The sequence below is a fragment of the Notolabrus celidotus genome, chromosome 12 (genome assembly GCF_009762535.1).
Source record: "Notolabrus celidotus isolate fNotCel1 chromosome 12, fNotCel1.pri, whole genome shotgun sequence".
In the NCBI taxonomy this organism is placed as follows: Eukaryota; Metazoa; Chordata; class Actinopteri; order Labriformes; family Labridae; genus Notolabrus; species Notolabrus celidotus.
In genome coordinates, this window is record NC_048283.1 from 3,437,159 (window position 1) to 3,463,084 (window position 25,926).

General features: G+C 39.4%; 4 protein-coding genes across 5 annotated transcripts; all 4 read left to right on the forward strand.

Moving 5' to 3' along the window:
* The first annotated feature begins 636 nt into the window (after positions 1-636).
* Positions 637-6,023, forward strand: LOC117823287 (pentraxin fusion protein-like). Its single transcript, XM_034698427.1, has 6 exons — positions 637-668; positions 2,628-2,695; positions 3,507-3,792; positions 4,013-4,164; positions 4,629-4,914; positions 5,736-6,023. The coding sequence occupies exons 2-6, from the start codon at positions 2,632-2,634 to the stop codon at positions 5,884-5,886; spliced, it is 939 nt and encodes a 312-aa protein (XP_034554318.1). The 5' UTR covers positions 637-668; positions 2,628-2,631; the 3' UTR covers positions 5,887-6,023.
* A 1,191-nt stretch (positions 6,024-7,214) lies between these two features.
* Positions 7,215-10,835, forward strand: LOC117823286 (fucolectin-1-like). Its single transcript, XM_034698426.1, has 6 exons — positions 7,215-7,279; positions 7,811-7,878; positions 8,561-8,846; positions 9,064-9,215; positions 9,678-9,963; positions 10,626-10,835. The coding sequence occupies exons 2-6, from the start codon at positions 7,815-7,817 to the stop codon at positions 10,774-10,776; spliced, it is 939 nt and encodes a 312-aa protein (XP_034554317.1). The 5' UTR covers positions 7,215-7,279; positions 7,811-7,814; the 3' UTR covers positions 10,777-10,835.
* A 1,248-nt stretch (positions 10,836-12,083) lies between these two features.
* LOC117823285 (fucolectin-1-like) lies at positions 12,084-18,218 on the forward strand. The gene is made up of 6 exons (XM_034698425.1): positions 12,084-12,148; positions 13,923-13,990; positions 15,785-16,070; positions 16,288-16,439; positions 16,887-17,172; positions 17,931-18,218. The coding sequence occupies exons 2-6, from the start codon at positions 13,927-13,929 to the stop codon at positions 18,079-18,081; spliced, it is 939 nt and encodes a 312-aa protein (XP_034554316.1). The 5' UTR covers positions 12,084-12,148; positions 13,923-13,926; the 3' UTR covers positions 18,082-18,218.
* Positions 18,219-18,396: 178 nt separating this feature from the next.
* Positions 18,397-24,187, forward strand: LOC117823284 (fucolectin-1-like). Of its 2 annotated transcripts, none has more exons than XM_034698423.1 (6): positions 18,397-18,444; positions 18,785-18,856; positions 21,135-21,420; positions 21,659-21,810; positions 22,911-23,196; positions 23,907-24,187. In XM_034698423.1, exons 2-6 carry the CDS (start codon positions 18,793-18,795, stop codon positions 24,055-24,057), a joined length of 939 nt encoding a protein of 312 aa, XP_034554314.1. In that variant the 5' UTR covers positions 18,397-18,444; positions 18,785-18,792; the 3' UTR covers positions 24,058-24,187. The 2 variants fall into 2 exon arrangements, with proteins under 2 accessions (XP_034554314.1, XP_034554315.1); XM_034698424.1 differs by having other exon boundaries at positions 18,403-18,427.
* The last annotated feature ends 1,739 nt before the right edge of the window (positions 24,188-25,926 follow it).

Here is a 25,926-nt window from a genome sequence, read left to right on the forward strand (position 1 = left end):
GAGCGGCTGAAATCCTGTTTCAGTCATGAATGGGACAACATGTCACCTTCAAAGCTTCAGAAGACAGTCCTCTTAAAGAAGAGGTGATGGAAGAATACATTAAATGTTAAACCTACCCCTGTATGTACTCCTGTGTCTGGCAATATAGATGATGATGATGATGAAGATGATGATGATGAATATTACTTACATTGGTACTCACCACATCACACAGTTCCCTAACTGTGGTGTCCTTGATAGATAATCGCATATGTTGATGATTTACTTACAGATAATGAGTCATTTTCATTGAGGTGCCATCATTACACAGTCAGAGTTAAATCAGAGGGTTTCATCATTTCATTGTCAGATATAAGAACGATTGCTGCTCTGAATGTGTTTAATCAAGTCTTGGTTCAATGGTTCTGTTAGATCAGTGAAATCGTGTCTCTATTACTACATCCACGAGTTGGCATAACCAAACTTTGTCCTGAGATGACCACTTTGAACCACATGACCTGAATATCAGTGTAACTTACGGTACTGGGAGTAGACTACATGATGTGATGTGATGTGATTGGATGAACGGCTTTGACTATGTAGTATATAAAGACGGACTGAAGATCTTATAAGCATATACAGCAGCTGTGCAATTGACTTACAGCTGAATTTGGACTCCAGAAGTCAGGGTAAGCATTCATTTTGAATTGTTCACATTATTTACAAATGTATATAATATGTTAGGACTAGGGATGTCCTGATCAGCTTTTTTTTTTTCTTTTGCCCTGATCTCGATCCAATTTTTTGATATTGAGTATCTGACGATACCAAGTCCTGATCTGATACTTGTATTTTCCCTGATAATAGAGCTGCACACAGTTTTTTAAATAAGAATAAAGTAACAAAAAATAATCAAAAGACGTCTTCAGCTTAATCCATTTAACATAGTTCAGCTTGCAATGTTTTAAAACTCACATATATTAAATCAAAAAGAACATCTCCACAGAATGGTATAAAAGTTTAATTTAGCTTTAATATTCAGTCACAAAATGACTCACAAATACACTTAGTGCTGTATTACAATAAAAAAAAACAAGTGTACTTGGATAGAAATCTTAGATCCACTCAAAAGTGGTGTAAACAGCTTGACTTGAATAGTCAGAACAAAGATGACTTGAACACACAATAAAAAAATAATTTAAAATAACATATCTAAAATATTACATTTTCACTTAAAGGCACTATGAGGAGTTTTTCACCACCTGAGAAACAGACTGAAACCAACACCGATGCCTCTTTATGACCTTCAAAAGCAATCAAAACCATAAACAACAACACTGATACCTTCTCTGTTGTCATTTTTAATGCCTTAAACAACTCAGAGGGGGTAGGTATCAGACCACATGATTGACATTTGGCTTTAAAAACATAATTTTTCGGCTGTTTTCATGGCAAATAATTACATTGAGTGATAAATCTGGTTGTTAAAAGACAGCAGGGTGAGGTTTTTGTTGAAAACACTACTTTGCATGTAGAGAACAAGAGATAAGAGGTATCACTTTGTCCACAATGGGGCGCCAAAATTGATATAAATCAAAAGTTCCTCACAGTAGCTTTAAAGTGATAAACCAGCTTGACTTGTCAAAGCACTAGTTTAGAAAAAAGATGAATTCAATTAAAAAGAATTCAAAACATCAAAATCCCATCAAAGTCAGTGGTTCCCAAACTTTTTCTGCGTGTCCCCCCTTTGTGGGTTAAGATACTTTCTGTTTTTCCTCTGAGGTAAGTTATTTGCATGTTTCAGTGTAGCTCAAATTGAGCACAGTGACAGCTGACATAAATGATCGGATGGGCTCAAATGCCTATCACCGATCTATTGAAAAATGCCCCAAATCGGCTCTGATCTGATACTTAAGATCGGGATTGGGTCATCCCTAGTTAGGACGTAAATGTGCGTACCTTCTAGAATAACAATATAAAGAGCTGACTCTGGTGTGAAATACAGAATTATATATGAAATATTTTGCGATATCTAGAAGTTAGATTCTACATTGAAACACTCCCCTGCTCACCCTCCTGGTGGTGACCTCTGAGGACAAGAAGCTCCTGAGATGCATGATAAGTTTGATCCACCGTTTGTCACTTTGTTGCCATCAAAAACTTCTATCAATACGAATTATTTTTGGTACAACAGCAACTCTCCTCTTCTTCTTGGTCTTCCAACAACAGCAACTCACTAAATATAAATGTGTACGGCCCTTACCTATGGGACTCCATTTGTAAAGATGTGCACACTGAAAATAACAGCTACATTTCTCCACATTCAGCTCCAAAGGTCCTAAAAATGAAGAGTTAATTTTTAAAAGTCACTTTTTTTAATCACATTTAGAGGAATATTTGTGATCTTCTTCAAATTTGATTTTGATGTGAAAAATATATTAAGTTAAAATCACTGTCAAATCCAAATGCTAAATCTAAATATGAAATATAAATATAAATGTTAAATATAAATCGTAATTGTTAAATCTAAATGTTAAATGTTGCTCCGCGATCCCAAATATTCAGCTGATGGGCAAATTCACACTGCCGCCTAGCAGAAACACCAAAGTAAAAGTGTTTCTAATGATTCTCTATCCCATCTGAACCAGGACAATGAAGCACAGTGTGGCATTCATTCTGCTGCCCCTCCTGGGAATATGCTCAGCTCACAATTACAGTAAGTATAATGTGCTAATATCTGTCTTTGAATGTTAGCATCGAGACATTTCTGGTCATCAAAGTCTTTACATCTTAAAGACATGCTTCTAGTTTAGTTAACTGATTGGTTTCTTTCGGCTTCACTGATAAGTATACCTGAGTGTCATCTGCATAACATTGAACATTATTGAATGTTTCCTCATGATACTACCTAGAGGAAGCATGTAAAGTGAAAAGAATTGGTCCAAGCACTGATCCTTGTGGAACTCCATGATTAACCCTTGTGTGCACAGAGGACTTTTATTGACGTGCACGATCTAAGATCGATCTATCAGTTACAATTTAAACCAAGCAATTTATATTCCTGAGCATACTCATACCTGAAAGAAATAAACTATAAATTAAAGAGACATACTATAACAATTAAAAAACTATAACTAGGAAATGCAGAAAACTTCCTATAGATGAATAGATGAACTTATATAGTGCTTTTCTAGTCTTTTTCTGACCACTCAAAGTGCTTTAACACTACTCATCACATTCATCCGTCCACACCACATTCACTCACTGATGGCCGAGGCTGCTGTATAGTAAGTGACCATGAGGATTAGCTAATCTCATTCATACACATTCACACATTGCTTAATAACAGCAGGAGTAAGTGGAGTTCAGTGTCTTGCCCAAGGACACTCCGGCATGTGACTGCAGGAGCTGGGATTGAACCACCAACCTTCTGATCGATAGACGACCGAACTGAGCCACAGCCGCCGAAAAACATGCATTAGAAAAAATGAAGCTAAAGAAAATAAAGCTGTGTATTTCCCCAACAGAAAATGTGGCCTTGCGTGGCAAAGCAACTCAGTCAAATCGCTATGAGCACAACTTTGGGGACGCCAGCAGTGCAATCGATGGAAACCGTGAGTCCACCTTTTCAGCCGGTTCATGCACCCATACTGTAGAAATGGCCAACCCCTGGTGGAGGGTGGACCTGCTGGACCGCTACACTGTCACCTCTGTCGTCATCACCAACAGAGGAGACTGCTGTGCAGTGAGGCTCAACGGGGCTGAGGTCCACATTGGGGATTCTTTAAAAGACAATGGTATCGCAAATCCACTGTGAGTGTTATTGAAGCCGCTGGGAAGACTTATTTTACAATAGTCCTTTTATTATGTTAAAAAAAGGTCTTTTTAAAAGTTTTATTTGGACTTATTTGCTTAAAACTAGCTTTGTTTGTTTCCAGTACCTGTTTCACAAACACTGTTTGGACATACTTGTTTTACCTTTACACAGCCTTACTAAAAAAACTCACAAGCAGAGTTTCTGTGTCTCTTTCAGGGCTGGTGTCATTTCTCACATCCCTGCAGGGAGCTCGTTCACTCTGCCAGTGAATGATTTGGCTGGGCGCTACGTGACGGTTAACCTCCCTGGTGCCAGCAGATATCTGACTCTCTGTGAGGTGGAGGTCTATGGGTACCTCGCGCCGACAGGTGAGATTTCAGCCGATGTTAAAACACGAAATGTTATTACATTAATGCATGAAACTACAAAAACATGTCAAATGTAAACATGTAACTTTTATATTATGGTCTGGGTTGATACTAGTTTGAGTTAGGCAGTAGACCCCAGGACCTCTGAACACCAAAGGACCAGTGTGTTGGTATGGCTACACACCAAAAAAGGAAGATTTGTTGGTCTCCATTGGTTCTGGGAGAAAGTTTATCATGCCAACAAGGAAATCTGTTAGAAGTGAGGAACTGTCAAAGTTGCAAATGAGTGTAAGACGATGTCAACGGTGTCTGATATCAGAAATATCCAACACAGTGACAGCACAGACCACATTGACAGCTCCATTTGAAAAAGAAAAAACTACGTTGTTATGACTGCATTGAGGTGAAAACAGTGAAATAATACAAACATGTTCATGTGGTTATAATGTTGTTGTTTTTTTCAGGAGAGAACCTTGCACTCAAGGGAAAAGCCTCACAGTCATCACTATATACAGAAGGCACGGCATACTTTGCAATCGATGGAAACACAGACAGCGATCGGGTGCATAGGTCCTGCTCTCACACCAACAACAACTTAGCCCCCTGGTGGCGACTGGATCTGATCAAAACTCACAAAGTGTTCTCGGTTAAGATAACAAACCGCAGAGATCCTTCGTTGTCACCACGACTGAATGGAGCTGAGCTCCGCATCGGACATTCTCTTGAAAACAACGGCAACAACAATCCCAGGTAGTATTCAGCCTGTTAACAAGAGACACCTCATTTGAAAAGTCACAAAAAAGTGTAATTATAAACCTAAGTACATAAAATGTATATTCAAAAGAATTTAAAATGTACACAGAACCTGCAGATAGGACTGAATAAGATCATGTCAAAACTAAATAAATATATAATTAGAGTTTTATTTGATTAGATTAGAAAATCTGTTCTGTCCCCAAGGGGCAATTTGGTTTGCAACAGCAGTTTAAATACATATCCATATAACCATAACTCCAGTGGATGACATCATCTTTCCTGTACATAACACCAAAGGCACCACAACCCGATGTAGAATGCCAAGGTCCTACAGTGTGTTTAAAAACACAACAGCTGATGGCACAACTGATCTAAGATATCGGTTTGATCTGGCCCTCCTAGTATATGTGAACCTCCTCTTTGTTGGCAAGAGTCTAAACTCTGAATAAAGGGGGCGGTGAGGGTCTTCAAGGACGGCCTTTGCCTTCTGAGTGGCTCTCACTTGGTAAAGATGGCCAAGATTTGAGAGATTTGTGTTAGTTAGTAAAGGGCTGTGAAGTTCAAACAAAGAATACAGTGTAATGTTAAATCTATCAATGTGTTCTTGAAGTGGGCTCACTCAAACTGAGTTGTTTTGAGGAGTCATTTCCTCTTTGATTTTAAACCAATCTAAAGCTGGTGTGTATTTCCAGAGGTGTACATAGTTTTCTTTTTGAACAAAGTTATTACATTCAAACTTTAAAAATGATTGAAATAATACTTTTGAGATGAACGTTGCAGTAACCTCTCTATATTTGTCTTTCTTCTTTGTTTAGATGTGCTGTGATCGATAGCATCCCAGCTGGAGCTACTGTTGAATTCAAATGCAATGGGATGGATGGTCGCTATGTTAACGTAGTTATCCCTGGAAGGGAGGAGTACCTGACTCTGTGCGAGGTGGAGGTTTATGGGTCTGTCCTGGATTAGGATTGAGAGTTCCTTCTGTTGCACAAGTTGAGCCCATCCTGTTGTGTGTACTAAAAGCATTAACGTGTAGATGAGGCTTCATTTTGATTATTTTGCCTGAAAAACTGCTAATAAAATGTTTTGCATCATGATAACAAGAACCTGTTTTACTGTCAGTCCTTTATTGTTTTTGATTGGATTGTTGAATGTCTGATATGACCCTGTCAGAGGGCGGGCCCAGAGAGGAGCGTCACATTCAAGTTAGAAAGTAGAATAACAACTTTAAAAATGAGCAGCTAACAGAAGTAAGCCAACATGGAAGAACCAAAACTTGCAGTTCCTGGAGTGACCACTTGAAGCTGGCTCTAAAGTGATTCACTCCACATTAGGCCCCCACAATACTACATCATAGTTTTGGTGTGTGTGACAAAAATAATCAGACAGGAGAGCATAAACTGTGGAGGCTCTAAAATCCTGTATCAGTCAAGAACGGGACCAAACTCAAGTGAGCCAAAGTCCAGGATATCATCAGGGTTATTGGTCTTGGCGAGAACTAGTCAGTTTGTCATGTACAGGTCAAAGTACACAGATCAAGTTTGCTTTTTATTTTGCACGTACTATTTGACTTTGCGAAACTATAATAAAATAAATTTAAGAAACAGCTTTGTTGTCTAAGCTTAAGAGTTTTAACAGTTTTAAGAAGTGGAAATAGTCACAAAGTCCCTCCTTAAAACATTCTCTGTGAACACATTCTGTTTGCTGCATCTACAAATCAGATTAAAACCATACAAAGAGGAAACCAGGTATGAATAACATCCAGAAACACAGGGGATTTCTGTGAAGCCAGAGCCTATGTGAGAGGGTCTGAGGCCGAGTGGAAAACTGTCCTGTGATCCGACAAATCAAAATCTGACATTCTTTTTGGTAATCATGGACACAGCGTCCTCAACTCTAAAGAGGAGTGGGACTGACCAGCTTTTTATCAGCACAACGATCAAAAGCCAGCATCCCTGATGGTATAGGGATGCAAAAGTGCCCATGGTGTTGGTGGCCTACATATCTATAAAAGCTCCATTAATGCTGAAAAATATATACAGGTTTTGGAGCAACACATACTGCCATCCAGAAATAGACTTTCTCAGCAAAGTGTCAAAGTCATGTCTCTGTTTCAACATCCATGAGTTGGCATAACCCGAACTTTGTCCTTTGCCATGGTGTGTCCTGAGATGACAATTTGAACCACATAACCTGAATAGCAGTGTAACTTGTGGTACTGGGAGTAGACTACATGATGTGATGTGATTGGATGAATGGCTTTGTTTGGAGTATCATGAAAAACAGACTGAAGATCTAACACCACACACAGCCGCTGTGGATTTGACTTGCAGTTGAATTTTGGACTCCAGAAATCAGGGTAAGCATTCATTTTGAATTTTTCACATTATTTATAAATGTATATAATATATGTTAGGTCATAAATGTGTGTACCTTCTAGAATAACACTACAAAGAGCTGACTGTGGTGTGAAATACATCATTATACTTAAATAACTTTAATTTTTTTACTAAAAGGAACTCAAAATACTGATTGATCCCAAATGGTATTTAAAGGTACAGGGCGAGGAAATGGAAATACTTTGTGATATCTAGAAGTTAGATTCTACATTGAAACACTCCCTTGCTAACCCTCCTGGTGGTGACCTTTGAGGACAAGAAGCTCCTGAGATGCATGATAAGTTTGATCCACCGTTTCTTACTTTGTCGTTAACAAAAACTTCTAACTGACCATTCAGAGACAAGAACCAATGTCTTCCTCTCTGAAATGTTCAAATTATTCTTTCAAATGTTTGGAAAGTTTGATCATCTGTGTTTTGAAATGCTTGTTCACCTTGACTTGCTGTTTTCAGCTCAGTTATTCTAATGATTCTCTATCCCATCTCAACCAGGACTATGAAGCTCAGTGTGGCATTCATTCTGCTGTCCCTCATGGGAATATGCTCAGCTTACAATTACAGTAAGTATAATGTCATTGCATGTGAATCAAAGTCCTTGTATTTATGGATTTATGTGTGGCAGGCCGTGTGTAGGTGTCAGGATTGTTGTTGACTTTTCTCCAAGAGAGGATAGTGGGCTGAAATGATGAAAAGGCCATTGTTCTTCGGCCTCCAGCTCGCTCTCTTACTGGAGATGTTGCTTTGGCAGTCAAAAAAACGAAAGGTGACATCCTCTTTTTCAACCCCCAAGTGAGTGGGTGGGGTGATGACATCGTTCACAGAGCAATGCTGTTTTTATTTTTCTCTACTGCTCCCCCTGGATGCCAGTGTATTGTTCTCTACCGTTGTGTTTGTTACAGAAAAGTCCTTTACAGTCACCGTGTTCTCATGGAGAACATGACCATTACAGCGCTTTCCTAGTCTTTTTCTGACCACTCAAAGTGCTTTCACATTACTCTTCACATTCACCCATTCATGCCACATTCACTCACTGATGGTATCTGCTGTGTAGTAAGGGACCATCAGTATTAGCAATTCTGAGCTCAGTGTCTTTCCCAAGGATACTCCGGCATGTGACTGCAGGAGCGGCGATCGAACCACCAACCTTCTGATCGATATGCGACCCACTGAGCCACAGCCGCCGAAACACATGCATTAGAAAAATTAAGCTATAGAAAATAAAGCTGTGTATTTCCCCAACAGAAAATGTGGCCTTGCGTGGCAAAGCAACTCAGTCAAATCGCTATGAGCACAACTTTGGGGACGCCAGCAGTGCAATCGATGGAAACCGTGAGTCCACCTTTTCAGCCGGTTCATGCACCCATACTGTAGAAATGCCCAACCCCTGGTGGAGGGTGGACCTGCTGGACCGCTACACTGTCACCTCTGTCACCATCACCAACAGAGGAGACTGCTGTGCAGTGAGGCTCAACGGGGCTGAGGTCCACATTGGGGATTCTTTAAAAGACAATGGTGTCGCAAATCCACTGTGAGTGTTATTAAAGCTGCTGGAAAAGCGACTACAATAGTCCTTTTATTATGTTAAAAAAAGGTCTTTTTAAAAGTTTTATTTGGACTTATTTGCTTAAAACTAGCATTGTTTGTTTCCAGTACCTGTTTCACAAACACTGTTTGGACATACTTGTTTTACCTTTACACAGCCTTACTAAAAAAACTCACAAGTAGAGTTTCTGTGTCTCTTTCAGGGCTGGTGTCATTTCTCAGATCCCTGCAGGAAGTTCGTTCACTCTGCCAGTGAATGATTTGGCTGGGCGCTACGTGACGGTTAGTCTCCCTGGTTCTGGCAGATATCTGACTCTCTGTGAGGTGGAGGTCTATGGGTACCTCGCGCCGACAGGTGAGATTTCGGCCGATGTTAAAACACGAAATGTTATTAAATTAAAGCATGAAACTACAAAAACATGTCAAATGTAAACATGTAACTTTTATATTATGGTCTGGGTTGATACTAGTTTGAGTTAGGCAGTAGACCCCAGGACCTCTGAACACCAAAGGACCACTGTGTTGGTATGGCTACACACCAAAAAAGGAAGATTTGTTGGTCTCCAGTGGTTCTGGGAGAAAGTTTATCATGCCAACAAGGAAATCTGTTAGAAGTGAGGAACTGTCAAAGTTGCAAATGAGTGTAAGACGATGTCACCGGTGTCTGATATCAGAAATATCTAACACAGTGACAGCACAGACCACATTGACAGCTCCATTTGAAAAAGAAAAAAACTACGTTGTTATGACTGCATTGAGGTGAAAACAGTGAAATAATACAAACATGTTCATGTGGTTATAATGTTGTTTTTTTCAGGAGAGAACCTTGCACTCAAGGGAAAAGCCTCACAGTCATCACTATATACAGAAGGCATGGCATACTTTGCAATCGATGGAAACACTGACAGCGATCGGGTGCATAGGTCCTGCTCTACTACCAACAACAACTTAGTCCCCTGGTGGCGACTGGATCTGATCAAAACTCACAAAGTGTTCTCGGTTAAGATAACAAACCGCAGAGATCCTTCGTTGTCACCACGACTGAATGGAGCTGAGCTCCGCATCGGAGATTCTATTGAAAACAACGGCAACAACAATCCCAGGTAGTATTCATCCTGTTAACAAGAGACACCTCATTTGAAAAGTCACAAAAAAGTGTAATTATAAACCTAAGTACATAAAATGTATATTCAAAAGAATTTAAAATGTACACAGAACCTGCAGATAGGACTGAATAAGATCATGTCAAAACTAAATAAATATATAATTAGAGTTTTATTTGATTAGATTAGAAAATCTGTTCTGTCCCCAAGGGGCAATTTGGTTTGCAACAGCAGTTTAAATACATATCCATATAACCATAACTCCAGTGGATGACATCATCTTTCCTGTACATAACACCAAAGGCACCACAACCCGATGTAGAATGCCAAGGTCCTACAGTGTGTTTAAAAACACAACAGCTGATGGCACAACTGATCTAAGATATCGGTTTGATCTGGCCCTCCTAGTATATGTGAACCTCCTCTTTGTTGGCAAGAGTCTAAACTCTGAATAAAGGGGGCTCACTCAAACTGAGTTGTTTTGAGGAGTCATTTCCTCCTTGATTTTAAACCAATCTAAAGCTGGTGTGTATTTCCAGAGGTGTACATCATTTTCTTTTTGAACAAAGTTATTACATTCAAACTTTAACAATGATTGAAATAATACTTTTGAGATGAACGTTGCAGTAACCTCTCTATATTTGTCTTTCTTCTTTTTTTAGATGTGCTGTGATCGATAGCATCCCAGCTGGAGCTACTGTTGAATTCAAATGCAATGGGATGGATGGTCGCTATGTTAACGTAGTTATCCCTGGAAGGGAGGAGTACCTGACTCTGTGCGAGGTGGAGGTTTATGGGTCTGTCCTGGATTAGGATTGAGAGTTCCTTCTGTTGCACAAGTTGAGCCCACCCTGTTGTGTGTACTAAAAGCATTAACGTGTAGATGAGGCTTCATTTTGATTATTTTGCCTGAAAAACTGCTAATAAAATGTTTTGCATCATGATAACAAGAACCTGTTTTACTGTCAGTCCTTTATTGTTTTTGATTGGATTGTTGAATGTCTGATATGACCCTGTCAGAGGGCGGGCCCAGAGAGGAGCGTCACATTCAAGTTAGAAAGTAAAATAACGACTTTAAAAATGAGCAGCTAACAAAAGTAAACCAACATGGAAGAACCAAAACTTGCAGTTCCTGGAGTGACCACTTGAAGCTGGCTCTAAAGTGAGTCACTCCACATTAGGCCCCCACAATACTACATCATAGTTTTGGTGTGTGTGACAAAAATAATCAGACAGGAGAGCATAAACTGTGGAGGCTCTAAAATCCTGTATCAGTCAAGAACGGGACCAAACTCAAATAGGCCAAAGTCCAGGATATCATCAGGGTTATTGGTCTTGGCGAGAACTAGTCAGTTTGTCATGTACAGGTCAAAGTACACAGATCAAGTTTGCTTTTTATTTTGCACGTACTATTTGACTTTGCGAAACTATAATAAAATAAATTTAAGAAACAGCTTTGTTGTCTAAGCTTCAGTGTTTTAACAGTTTTAAGAAGTGGAAATAGTCACAAAGTCCCTCCTTAAAACATTCTCTGTGAACACATTCTGTTTGCTGCATCTACAAATCAGGTTAAAACCATACAAAGAGGAAACCAGGTATGAATAAGATCCAGAAACACAGGGGATGTGAGAGGGTCTGAGGCCGAGTGGAAAACTGTCCTGTGATCCGACAAATCAAAATCTGACATTCTTTTTGGTAATCATGGACACAGCGTCCTCAACTCTAAAGAGGAGTGGGACTGACCAGCTTTTTATCAGCACAACGATCAAAAGCCAGCATCCCTGATGGTATAGGGATGCAAAAGTGCCCATGGTGTTGGTGGCCTACATATCTATAAAAGCTCCATTAATGCTGAAAAATATATGCAGGTTTTTGAGCAACACATGCTGCCATCCAGAAATAGATTTTCTCAGCAAAGTGTCAAAGTCATGTCTCTGTTTCAACATCCATGAGTTGGCATAACACGAACTTTGTCCTTTGCCATGGTGTGCCCTGAGATGACAATTTGAACCACATAACCTGAATAGCAGTGTAACTTGTGGTACTGGGAGTAGACTACATGATGTGATGTGATTGGATGAACGGCTTTGTTTGGAGTTTAATAAAAAACAGACTGAAGATCTAACACCACACACAGCCGCTGTGGATTTGACTTGCAGTTGAATTTTGGACTCCAGAAATCAGGGTAAGCATTCATTTTGAATTGTTCACATTATTTAGAAATGTATATAATATGTTAGGTCATAAATGTGTGTACCTTCTAGAATAACACTACAAAGAGCTGACTGTGGTGTGAAATACATCATTATACTTAAATAACTTTAATTTTTTTTACTAAAAGGAACTCAAAATACTGATTGATCCCAAATGGTACTTAAAGGTACAGGGCGAGGAAATGGAAATATTTAGCGGTATCTAGCAGTTAGATTCTACATTGAAACACTCCCTTGCTCACCCTCCTGGTGGTGACCTTTGAGGACAAGAAGCTCCTGAGATGCATGATAAGTTTGATCCACCGTTTCTTACTTTGTCGCCATCAAAAACTTCTGTCAATACAAATCATTGTTTGTACAACAGCAACTCTCTTCTTCTTCTTTGTCTTCCAACCGTTGCACTTCTTGCAGCCACTCACTAAATATAATTTATACGGCCCTTACCCTATGGGGTGCCGTTTGTTATGTTGTGAACACTGAAAATAACACAGCTACATTTCTGCTATTATCTGTATTGCTTTATGAAGCTCTTATTTTGGTACTTACTGCGCCAAATACAAATTCACACTGCTGCCTAGAGGAAGTACCAAAATAAAAGCATCATAAAGCGATACAGATACCCAATCATAGTCGGTCAGTACTGACTCCTACGGGTTATAGCAGGATAGCCCGCCGCAAAAATGCTGGATAGGCAGTTTTGGAGACAACAAAGAGATTTCACAACTCAGAGACAGAACTGACCCAGTCTATGGTACGGACAAGCTAAGTTGCTATAGCTAAGTCTGTATCGCTTTATGAAGCTTTTATTTTGGTATTTAAGCTAGGCATCAGAGCAAATTTGCATATCAGCTAAATATTTAGAATCACAGAGCAACATTTAACATTTATATTTAAAATGTATATTTATATTTAATATTTAGATTTTGATTTACCATTTATATTTAGATTTAACATTTAAATCTAACAGTATTATCTTAAATATATCTGTGGCGAGAAAAATAAATGTGAAAAGGTTACAAATATTTCTCTAAATGTGATAAAAACATAACTTAAAAATGTGTTGTGATATTTTCAAAGACGTTTTAGAGTTAAATGTGGAGAAGTGTTGCTGTTAATAACAGCAACACTTCTCCACATTTAAAATAATAACAGTTATTATTTTAAGTGTGCACAACTTTACATATGGCGCCTCATAATTACCCTGTGAGGATTATATTTATGGTCTACCAAATCTGTTCAGCTAAATGTCGTTATTACTACACACTTCCCCTTTAAAGGGGGCAAGGACATATTTTTCTAAACAAGTATACTTGGTGCCAGATTAAATCACGCAGTGGCTGTTTTTAAATCTGTGAAGCACATTCTAATAAGGATATGTTAGTCATAAATCTTTACTCTTTATTTCTAAAACACAAACCAGTTTTGTATATTCATGGTGGCTAACTTGATCACAGAGCTCTGCACATAACAAACTGATGCAACAGTAGGACCAGGTTGTCATATCATGAGTTTCAGGTTCAGAACAAGCTGCAAAGTTTGATGAGTTGAAAGTGAGAACATGTTAGAGATGCTCAGAGCACAACTGACCAATCAGAGACAAGAACCAATGTCTTCTTCTCTGAAATGTTCAAATTATTCTTTCAAGTGTTTGGAAAGTTTTATCATTTGGTTTTGAAATGCTTGTTCACCTTGACTTGCTGTTTTAAGCTCAGTTATTCTAATGATTCTCTATCCCATCTCAACCAGGACTATGAAGCTCAGTGTGGCATTCATTCTGCTGTCCCTCATGGGAATATGCTCAGCTTACAATTACAGTAAGTATAATGTCATTGCATGTGAATCAAAGTCCTTGTATTTATGGATTTATGTGTGGCAGGCCGTGTGTAGGTGTCAGGATTGTTGTTGACTTTTCTCCAAGAGAGGATAGTGGGCTGAAATGATGAAAAGGTCATTGTTCTTCGGCCTCCAGCTCGCTCTCTTACTGGAGATGTTGCTTTTCTCTTTGTATTTACTGCCCCTGGGCTCCATCCTGAGGAAGCATGGCATCTCCTTTCATTGTTATGCTGACGACAGTCAGATATATGTGCAGGTAAAAAAGAATAATGCTTCCTCCCTCGCACCACTTCTGGCATGTCTTGAGGACATCAAAGCCTGGATGGCTTTTAACTTTTTAAATTTCAATGAAAAGAAAACAGAAGTGATGGTGTTTGGTCCCAGTGGCCCATGTGAACCTCCTGTTGACTTGGGCCCTTTGGCAGATTATTTGAGGCCAACAGTCTCAAACTTGGGTTTTAAGATGGACAGTGATTTTAAATTGGATCGTCAAATTAGCTCTGTAGTGAAGTCCAGCTTTTTTCAGCTTAGGCAGCTGGCAAAGGTGAAGCCTTTTCTTGCACAGCAGCACTTTGAGACAGTAATCCATGCTTTTATTACTTCTCGGCTGGATTACTGTAACGCACTTTATATTGGAGTTAGTCAGCCCTCCCTCGCACGTCTCCAGTTGGTGCAAAATGCAGCTGCCCGCCTCTTAACTGGAGTACGTAAGAGGGAGCACATTACTCCAATCCTGGCCTCCCTCCACTGGCTCCCTGTGCACTTCAGAGTCCATTTTAAGATTCTGTTATTTGTATTTAAATCTTTAAATGGTCTGGCCCCGCCTTGCCTCTCTGAGCTCCTTCACCCCTACGCTCCTGCTCGGTGCCTCAGGTCAGCTGATCTGCTGCTCCTGGAGGTACCGAGGGCAAAACGGAAGCTGAGAGGGGATAGAGCTTTTTCTGTTGCTGCTCCAAAATTATGGATTGAGCTTCCCCTCCACATTAGACAAGCCTCCTCACTGTCCATTTTTAAAACTCACCTTAAAACCCATTTTTATTCCTTGGCTTTCAACCCTGCATGAGACTCTGCTCCTGTTTTAGTGTTTTATGGCTTGTTTTTATTTATTGTTTTATTTTTTATTTATTTATTTATTTTTTATTGTTTTATTATCCTGTGTTTTAATTGTTTTTATGCCTGCATTGTTTGTCTATTTATGTACAGCACTTTGTTCCGGCTATGGTTGTTTTAAAGTGCTTTATAAATAAAGTTGAATTGAGTTGAGTTGAGTTTGAAAAGGCAGTCAGAAAAACAAAAGGTGACATCCTCTTTTCAACCCCCAAGTGAGTGGGTGGGGTGATGACATCATTCACAGAGCGTTGCTGTTTTTATTTTTCTCTACTGCTCCCCCTGGATGCCAGTGTATTGTTTTCTACCGTTGTGTTTGTCACAGAAAAGTCCTTTACAGTCACCGTGTTCTCATGGAGAACATCACCATTACAGCGCTTTCCTAGTCTTTTTCTGACCACTCAAAGTGCTTTCACATTACTCGTCACATTCACCCATTCATGCCACATTCACTCACTGATGGTATCTGCTGTGTAGTAAGGGACCATCAGTATTAGCAATTCTGAGCTCAGTGTCTTTCCCAAGGATACTCCGGCATGTGACTGCAGGAGCGGCGATCGAACCACCAACCTTCTGATCGATATGCGACCCACTGAGCCACAGCCGCCGAAACACATGCATTAGAAAAATTAAGCTATAGAAAATAAAGCTGTGTATTTCCTCAACAGAAAATGTGGCCTTGCGTGGCAAAGCAACTCAGTCAAATCGCCTTGAGCACAACTTTGGGGACGCCAGCAGTGCAATCGATGGAAACCGTGAGTCCACCTTTTCAGCCGGTTCATGCACCCATACTGTAGAAATGCCCAACCCCTGGTGGAGGGTGGACCTGCTGGACCGCTACACTGTCACCTCTGTCATCATCACCAACAGAGGAGACTGCTGTGCAGACAGGATCAACGGGGCTGAGGTCCACATTGGGGATTCTTTAAAAGACAATGGTGTCGCAAATCCACTGTGAGTGTTATTAAAGCTGCTGGAAAAACGACTACAATAGTCCTTTTATTATGTTAAAAAAAGGTCTTTTTAAAAGTTTTATTTGGACTTATTTGCTTAAAACTAGCTTTGTTTGTTTCCAGTACCTGTTTCACAAACACTGTTTGGACATACTTGTTTTACCTTTACACAGCCTTACTAAAAAAACTCACAAGCAGAGTTTCTGTGTCTCTTTCAGGGCTGGTGTCATTTCTAACATCCCTGCAGGAAGTTCGTTCACTCTGCCAGTGAATGATTTGGCTGGGCGCTACGTGACGGTTAGTCTCCCTGGTTCCGGCAGATATCTGACTCTCTGTGAGGTGGAGGTCTATGGGTACCTCGCGCCGACAGGTGAGATTTCAGCCGATGTTAAAACACAAAATGTTATTAAATTAAAGCATGAAACTACAAAAACATGTCAAATGTAAACATGTAACTTTTATATTATGGTCTGGGTTGATACTAGTTTGAGTTAGGCAGTAGACCCCAGGACCTCTGAACACCAAAGGACCAGTGTGTTGGTATGGCTACACACCAAAAAAGGAAGATTTGTTGGTCTCCATTGGTTCTGGGAGAAAGTTTATCATGCCGACAAGGAAATCTGTTAGAAGTGAGGAACTGTCAAAGTTGCAAATGAGTGTAAGACGATGTCATCAGTGTCTGATATCAGAAATATCTAACACAGTGACAGCACAGACCACATTGACAGCTCCATTTGAAAAAGAAACTGCATTGAGGTGAAAACAGTGAAATAATACAAACATGTTCATGTGGTTATAATGTTGTTGTTTTTTTCAGGAGAGAACCTTGCACTCAAGGGAAAAGCCTCACAGTCAACATTATTTACAGAAGGCTCGGCATACTTTGCCATTGATGGAAACACTGACAGCGACCGGGAAAGTAGGTCCTGCTCTCACACCAACAACAACTTAGCCCCCTGGTGGCGACTGGATCTGATCAAAACTCACAAAGTGTTCTCGGTTAAGATAACAAACCGCAGAGATCCTGAGTTCTCACCACGACTGAATGGAGCTGAGCTCCGCATCGGAGATTCTATTGAAAACAACGGCAACAACAATCCCAGGTAGTATTCATCCTGTTAACAAGAGACACCTCATTTGAAAAGTCACAAACTGAGTTGAAACTTACAGGAAGAAGATTTTTGGTGCTAAATACTTTGGATACTTTGACTTCAAAGAGGCTTTAGATGTCAAGTTGAATGTTCAAATAATATTAATTATAGCATTTAGTAAAAGTCTTAAAACGAATGGATCTGCAACATTAGAATAGGCTATATTATACCAGTAAAGTGTAATTATAAACCTTAGTACATAAAATGTATATTCAATGAATTTAAAATTTACACAGAATCTGCAGATAGGACCGAAAAAGATTATGTCTTTAAGTGTTCTAAAATACAAAATGATTGAGAGGTACTTGGATCAATATCTTTTTAAAATAATACATTTCTTATTAAAATAGAAATGTTATAAAATCACCATTGATATTAATCGTTTTGAAAAGTGTGAAATGGTCACACTAAAATAACCAGTTTTATTTGTGTTAGTTAGTAAAGAGGTTTGCAGTTCAAACAAAGAATACAGTGTAATGTTAAATCTATCAATGTATTCTTGAAGTGGGCTCACTCAAACTGAGTTGTTTTGAGGAGTCATTTCCTCCTTGATTTTAAACCAATCTAAAGCTGGTGTGTATTTCCAGAGGTGTACATAATTTTCTTTTTGAACAAAGTTATTACATTCAAACTTTAAAAATGATTGAAATAATACTTTTGAGATGAACGTTGCAGTAACCTCTCTATATTTGTCTTTCTTCTTTTTTTAGATGTGCTGTGATCGATAGCATCCCAGCTGGAGCTACTGTTGAATTCAAATGCAATGGGATGGATGGTCGCTATGTTAACGTAGTTATCCCTGGAAGGGAGGAGTACCTGACTCTCTGCGAGGTGGAGGTTTATGGGTCTGTCCTGGATTAGGATTGAGAGTTCCTTCTGTTGCACAAGTTGAGCCCATCCTGTTGTGTGTACTAAAAGCATTAACGTGTAGATGAGGCTTCATTTTGATTATTTTGCCTGAAAAACGGCTAATAAAATGTTGTGCAACATGATAACAAGAACCTGTTTTACTGTCAGTCCTTTATTGTTTTTGATTGGATTGTTGAATGTCTGATACGACCCTGTCAGAGGGCGGGCCCAGAGAGGAGGTGTCTTACTAGTGGTTGCAGCACCTCAATCAAGGTAACTCAGCACACCTGGGCCGGGTGTGCTGAGATTACTTAAAGTCCTGCACAGTAACTAACACTCTCTCTGCCTCACTCCTCAGGTACACTTCATATTTGGGTCTGTTTGGTTCTGTTGCTCTAAAGTTGGTGTTTTGTTATGTTTGCACTTGACAACACTTACACACACACACACACACACACCACTGATTTTACTGATTTGCACACCTCATTCAGTAAACACTTCATTTGGTGTAATTTAGTTTAAAGAAATATTATGTGAATTTGGAACGTTGTTTGTCTTGTGTTTTGTTGTCACCTTTTTGAGCCGGGTCACAGCAATACAAACATTATCTTTCAGATTGTTGGAAAAGTTTGATCATCTTTTGTTTGAAGTGCATGTTCACCTTGACTTGCTGTTTTCAGCTCAGATTTTCTAATGATTCTCTATCCCATCTCAGTCAGAACAATGAAGCTCAGTGTGGCATTTATTCTGCTGTCCCTCATGGGAATATGCTCAGCTTCCAATTACAGTAAGTATAATGTCATTGCATGTGAATCAAAGTCCTTGTATTTATGTGTGGCAGGCTGTGTGTAGGTGTCAGGATTGTTGACTTTTCTTCAAGAGATGATGATGATGATGATGATGATGATGATGATGATATATCTGTTAATGTTAAATCATAAAAGGATGCACCTAGGGTTGCAAAGGGGTGGAAAACTTCTGGTAAATTTCCATGGGAAGTTAAGCTGGGGAATTTTGGAAATATTCCAAATTGAAAATTATGGGAATTTGTGGGATTTTAATGGAACAGTATCATATCCGTGCATAAATATTTGTTTTGTTCTAAGCAGACATCCATCCAAAATAATACAATTTAAACAGATTTATTTGTAAGTAGAACTTTATCAAGTGTTAAACATTTTACTGAACAATCAATTATTTCATTGAAGAACAAAAACATGAATGTTGAGTTAAATATTACTCATCCCCCAGACTCAACCCATTCAAAAATTAACAAAAATGCAATCCCAAACAAGTCCCATTCAAAATGTTAAATTAAAAGAGCCGCTCTCCCTCCAACAAAGTCCCATTCAAAATGTTAAATTAAAAGCCGCTCTCCCTCCAACAAAGTCCCATTCAAAATGTTAAATTAAAAGAGCCCCTCTCCCTCCAACAAAGTCCCATTCAAAATGTTAAATTAAAAGAGCCACTCTCCCTCCAACAAAGTCCCATTCAAAATGTTAAATAAAAAGTGCATGTAGGGGGCGTGGTCTCAATAGCCCTGCAGTGTGCTATGTGCATGTGATTGAGGAATAGCAGAGATATTCAACTGTACTTGAATGAAATCTGGTTGTTTTAGTCAGGATTATGCTAAAATATATTTTCCCTAACTAAATTTAAGTTCCCTATTAAGAGCCAACCTTCAATTTAGTAAATTCCTGGTTTATTCCCGTTAATTCCCATGGAAAGTTTCCAACTTTGAAAATTCCTGAAATTTTTCAACCCTAGATGCACCTGATGCACAATCTAAGTTCTTTTAGTGTCTCAGAACATTTTATCCAGTTTTTATCACTCTTTTATTGAAAGTCTTTTAACATTCTCATCTGCTGGTTTCATGGTCTCTCTTTGAAAGACAAAAATAGCCTAAACAGCATTGTTAAAGTCTGTTCCAAAATGATTGGCATACAGCAGCAGGATCTGGGTTCCCTTTGGAAGAACTGCATCACTACTAAGGCCAGAGGGATAATTAGCCAACCTGAGCACATCCTAGCCAAGGAGTTATCTTTAATGCCCTCAGGGCGGCGCTATCCCACTCCTCACAGAAAAACAGATATGCAAATTATTTTATTCCTTCTGCCATCAGACTTCTATAATTTATATAGTGCTTTTCTCAATACTCTGTCACTTTACATAAGGTGAAAAATAAAACATAAACAAAACAGGGACAGAGGTGGGGTGGGGGGGGGGGGGGAGGTCATGTGTTGTATGCTTGTTGGAACAGGTAGGTCTTGAGGTGGTTTTTAAATGAGAGGAGAGAGTCAGAGTTGCGGATGTGTGGAGGGAGAGAGTTCCAGAGAGTCGGGGGCAGCGATGGCAAAGGCTCTGTCCCTCAAGGTGAGGTGCTTGGACTTGGTGATAAGGGACAGGAGGTTGGCATCTGATCTGTGGCGGCGAGATGGGGAGTGCCGTTTTGAGGTCGGTCAGGTAAGATGGGGTGAGGTTATTGAGGGCTTTGTAGGTGATGAGCAGGATCTTGAAATGGATTCGGTGCTGAATGGGGAGCCAGTGGAGGTGCTGAAGGATTGTTGTGATGTGGGCTCTGGAGTGGGAGTGGGTGAGTAATTGGGCAGCTGAATTTTGGACATGTTTTTTGAGGTAAAAAAACTTCTGAATGCTGATAGCAGTTTTTAACAGTTTGTTATAGATTGTCCTGTGAAGTTGTGTATTTATAAGTTTTTTTTTTTTTTTTTTGTATTTATTCCTGGCTATTGTGTTTAGAAAGTTATTTTAGTCTAACATTCTTCTACTCTTTATGACAAGCCCCATCTTGCACTGATGTTGTCCTTGACATGTTGAGTGTTTGTCTGTTAGTGTTCATCGACAAGCTGGTACACTGCAAACCAAATTGCCCTCTGGGATTAATAAAGTTCTCTGAATCTGAATGGTCCATTATATCCTTATCGAAGGCAAATCTTCTTGAAAGAAAGAAATGAACAAATTGAAACGTATGCAACAAAAATGTGATTCCTCCTATTATTAATAAACAAGATTGAGCTTAAGAAAATAATTCTGTATGTCCTCAACAGAAAATGTGGCCTTGCGTGGCAAAGCAACTCAGTCACATCGCTATGAGCACAACTTTGGGGACGCCAGCAGTGCAATTGATGGAAACCCAGAGTCCTCCTTTTCAGCCGGTTCATGCACCCACACTGTAGAAATGGCCAACCCCTGGTGGAGGGTGGACCTGCTGGACCGCTATGTTGTGACTTCTGTCGTCATCACCAACAGAGGAGACTGCTGTGCAGACAGGATCAACGGGGCTGAGGTCCACATTGGTGATTCTTTACAAGACAATGGTGTCGCAAACAAACTGTGAGTGTTATTAAAGCTGCCGGAAAAACTACTGCAATAGTCCTTTTTTTTTTAATGTTAAATAATGCACACGATTTGGCAACTACAATGTCAGTGCTGTTGAGAATTTAGTTCCATTTGACTTATTTGCTTAAAACTAGCTTAGTTTGTTTCAGGTACCTGTTTTGACGTGTTACCTTTACACAGCATCACTAAACAAAACAAAAAACTTCACAAATGGAGTTTGTGTCTCTTTCAGGGCTGGTTCCATTTCTAGGCTCTCTGCAGGGAGCTCGTACACCATGAAAGTGAATGATTTGCCTGGGCGCTACGTGACTGTTAGTCTCCCTGGTTCCAGAAGAGTTCTGACACTCTGTGAAGTGGAGGTCTACGGGTACCGTGCGCCGACAGGTGAGAATTCAGCCAATGTTACAAAACTGAATTGTTGTTAAATTAATCCAAGTAACTTTCAATTATGGTCTGGCTTGATACTCGCAGAGGTGTCAAAAGTATTCACATTCATTACTCAAGTAGAAGTATAGATACTAGGGTTTAAAAAGACTTCTGTAGAAGTTAAAGTATCAGCTCAAGCTGTTTAATCAAGTAAAAGTGTAAAAGTACTGGTTTCAAAACTACTTAAAGTATAAAAGTAATGTAAGGGGAAAAATGTCCTTAAGGACAAAAGCTTAGGCTGTGCCACAGGAGCCTATAGTGCACTACCCCACCTCCCCCAAAAAAAACCTGTTTCTAGAGGCCATAATGTTATATTATGTTAATGGTGAAATATTGGGGTTGCACCTGTTTCAGCTGCATTTATACCCATTGAAAATTAACTAATTTTCATACAATGCAAATACATTAAAGAACCATATGTACTACTGAGCATTGACGTGTTTCATGGAGCAGAAGATATGAGAACTTGTAGTCTAAGTGTTGTAATCGTGCAAAAAGTCAAACTTCACAGGCATGTTATCAAAAGCCTTTATTGGAATGTCAATGTACATGAATGTGTTTGTTTTTTTTTAATGAGAAGCCAAAATGAAATTAGAGTAACAAGGCTATTTTTAAAACGTAAGGAGTAGAAGTAAAAAGTCGGCTGAAAAACAATTACTCCACTAAAGTATAGATGCCCCAAATTTCTACTTCAGTAAGGTAACAAAGTATTTGTACTTTGTTACTTGACACCTCTGGATACTCGTTTGAGTAACGCAGTAGACCCCAGTACCTCTGAACACCACAGGACCAGTGTGTTGGTATTGCTACACATCAGCTGTGAGTAAAAATGACGCAAGAAAAGATGATTTGTTGTTCTCCATTGGTTCTGGGAAACAGTTTGTCATGCCAACAAGGAAATCTGTTTAGAAATGAGGAAACATCCAACACAGTGACAGCACAGACCACATTGACGGCTCCACATGAGAAAAAACGACATTGTTATGACTGCATTATGCTGAAAACAGTGGAATAATACAAACATGTTCATGTGGTTATAATGTTGTTGTGTTTTTCAGGAGAGAACCTTGCACTCACGGGAAAAGCCTCACAGTCATCACTATATCCAGAAGGCTGGGCAAACTTAGCCATCGATGGAAACACTGACAGCGATCGGCAGCATAAGTCCTGCTCTCACACTGATAATGACTCATCCCCCTGGTGGCGACTGGATCTGATCAAAACTCACAAAGTGTTCTCTGTTAAGATAACCAACCGCAGAGATAGTACGTACGCGCAACGACTGGATGGAGCCGAGCTCCGCATCGGAGATTCTATTGAAAACAACGGCAACAACAATCCCAGGTAGTATTCATCCTGTTAACAAAAACACCATTTGAAAAGTCACAAACTGAGTTGAAACTTAACGTGTTCATGCTACAGGAAGAAGATTTCGGTGCTAAATACTTCGGATACTTCGACTTCAAAGAGGCTTAGTTGTCAAGTTGACTGTTCATATAATAATTATTATAGTATTTAGTAAAAGTCTTAAAATGAATGGATCTGCAGCATTAGAATAGGCTATATTATACCCTTTAAAAATGTAATTACAAACTTGAGTACATAACATGTATATTCAAATGAATTTGACATTAACAGAACCTACAGATGGGGCTGAAAAATTTATATTCTAAAATACAAACTGATTGAGAGGTACTTGGATCAATATCTTTAAAATGTTCTTATTAAAATCTAAATGTTATAAAAGCACCATCGATATTAACAGTTTTGAAAAGTGTGAAATGGTCACACTAAAATAACCATAACATGTACTCTGACTGTAACGGGAGAGGTAAATGAAAGTTTGCAAAACTAAAACAATATATAATTGTGTGGCTGAAGTTCAAACAATGAATAGTGTTAAGTTAAAACTATCAATGTATGGTGTATATTTCCAGAGGTGTACATAGTTTCCTTTTTTGAACAAAGTTATTACATTTAAAGTTTAAAAATGATATAGTACTTTTGAGATGAACATTGCAGTAACCTCTCTATATTTGTCGTCTTTTTGTTAGGTGTGCTGTGATAAAAAGCATCCCACCCTTTACTACTGCTAAATTCAATTGCAATGGGATGGAGGGTCGCTATGTCAACATAGTTATCCCTGGAAGGAAAGAGTACCTGACTCTCTGCGAGGTGGAGGTTTATGGGTCTGTCCTGGATTAGGAGTTCCTTCTGTTGCAGGAATTGAACCCACCCTGTTGTTTGTACTGAAACGACTTTTACCTGTACATGAGGCTTCAGTTTGTGCACACAAAAAGAATGAAATAAAAATTGTTCAACATGGTAAAAAGAACCTATTTTACTGTCGGTCATTTTTATTTTTTTTATTGAACTGCTGAATGTCTGATATGAGCCGGTCAGAGGGTGGGCCCAGAGAGAAGGGTTACACTAAAGTAGACTGACTGATTCCCATTATTCATAAGTGAAAAATACTTGTTAAACTACATTTGATGGTCCCAAAATCTAAAGTCTATATTTGACTGCAAATGATAAAATGGGTTTATACTCATTTCTAATTTGATGTCAGAAACATGTTTCAAAGAGTTGGGACAGAGGCATGTTTACCTTCGTGTTGCATTACCTCAGGGCAGACCAGTTTCTGGAGTTTTGAATGTGAAATGTTGTCCCATCGTTGCCTGATGTAGGACTTCAGCTGTGATACATACAGAAGAGGGTTTACATTGTCTTGCTTGGATGAGAGCACATGTAGCTTCATAACACATCTTTCAGTGTTCATGGTGTTCCCAGATGTGTAAAGTATGCCAAAGGTACTTATTCATCCCTGTACCATCATGGATGTTGGCTTTTGAATTGTGCTCTGACAAGCTGGAAGGTCCCTCTCTCATCTTCAGAGCAGAGGACAGGGTGTCCAAGATTTGTAAAAATGTCTGTCAGATATTGGTTCATCAGACAACAGGACGGTGTTCCACTTCATCTCGGTCCATCTTAAACGGGCTCGGGCCTTGAGACGTCTCCAGCGTTTCTGGATCATGTTTGTATATGCTTCCTTTTTGTATGGTGCAGTTTTAACCTTCGATTTTGGATGCAGCAGTGAACTGTACACAAAGAATGGTTTTTGGAAATTATATTAGGACTATGCAGTGACTTCCACTGCGGAGTACAGGGTTCGTACACTTTTTTCAAGGTCAAATTCAAGTACTTTTTAAATAAGACCAGCATGTCACACACGGGAGCCCATCAGGGAGAGTTTTTTTAGGGCCCGAGCACCACCTCTTGTAACCCGAGGGATTATTTTTCTTACTTTCTTTCTTTCTCCTGACTTTTGAATCCCAGATTTGCATGCCTCAACGTGCCCCAAAAGTCCCCAAAAGTTGCACATGCATCAGGCCTGGCGAAAATTTAGACATTTTGGTGGTCCCGTGAAAAAATTCCCAAAAATGGCTCAACAGCGCCCCCTTGAAGTTGCAAATTTCAAAAGGCCAGCCCCAGGATACGGTTCAACATACATGCATGAAATTTTTTTTGGATAGGCATCATGCCAAGACCTACAAAAAATCCTCTTGACATCGTGGTGAAATCCCAACAGGAAGTTGGCCATTTTGATTTAATCCGATTCGCAAGGGTACGTATTTATGTAGATACCTCCTACAAATTTGCTCCTCTTTTCAAGTACTGTAAGCAGTTGTAAATGGCATAATGTGATAGAATCGGGTCCTGATTAGAAACACTGTCTCGTCTTCGTATCCAGCGGGAGAGTTTTCCAACGTTCATTGAACCGACAGCCTACCGGCATATTGGTCTCAAAGACTGTATACAATAGGTTGGTCTACGCACTGTCCTCTTGGGGTAGAGGTCACGTCACACATGACAACAGACCAGCATGTCACACACGGGAGCCCATCATGGAGAGTTTCTTTTTCTTTACATTTGACCATTTCATTTCTCTCCATTTAATCGATCTGTTGAGTCAGATTGCTGTTAATTGTGAAATATATATGATCACAATTTCAAGTATTTACAGTTGTGCTCATAAGTTTACATACCCTGGCAGAATTTATGATTTCTTGGCCA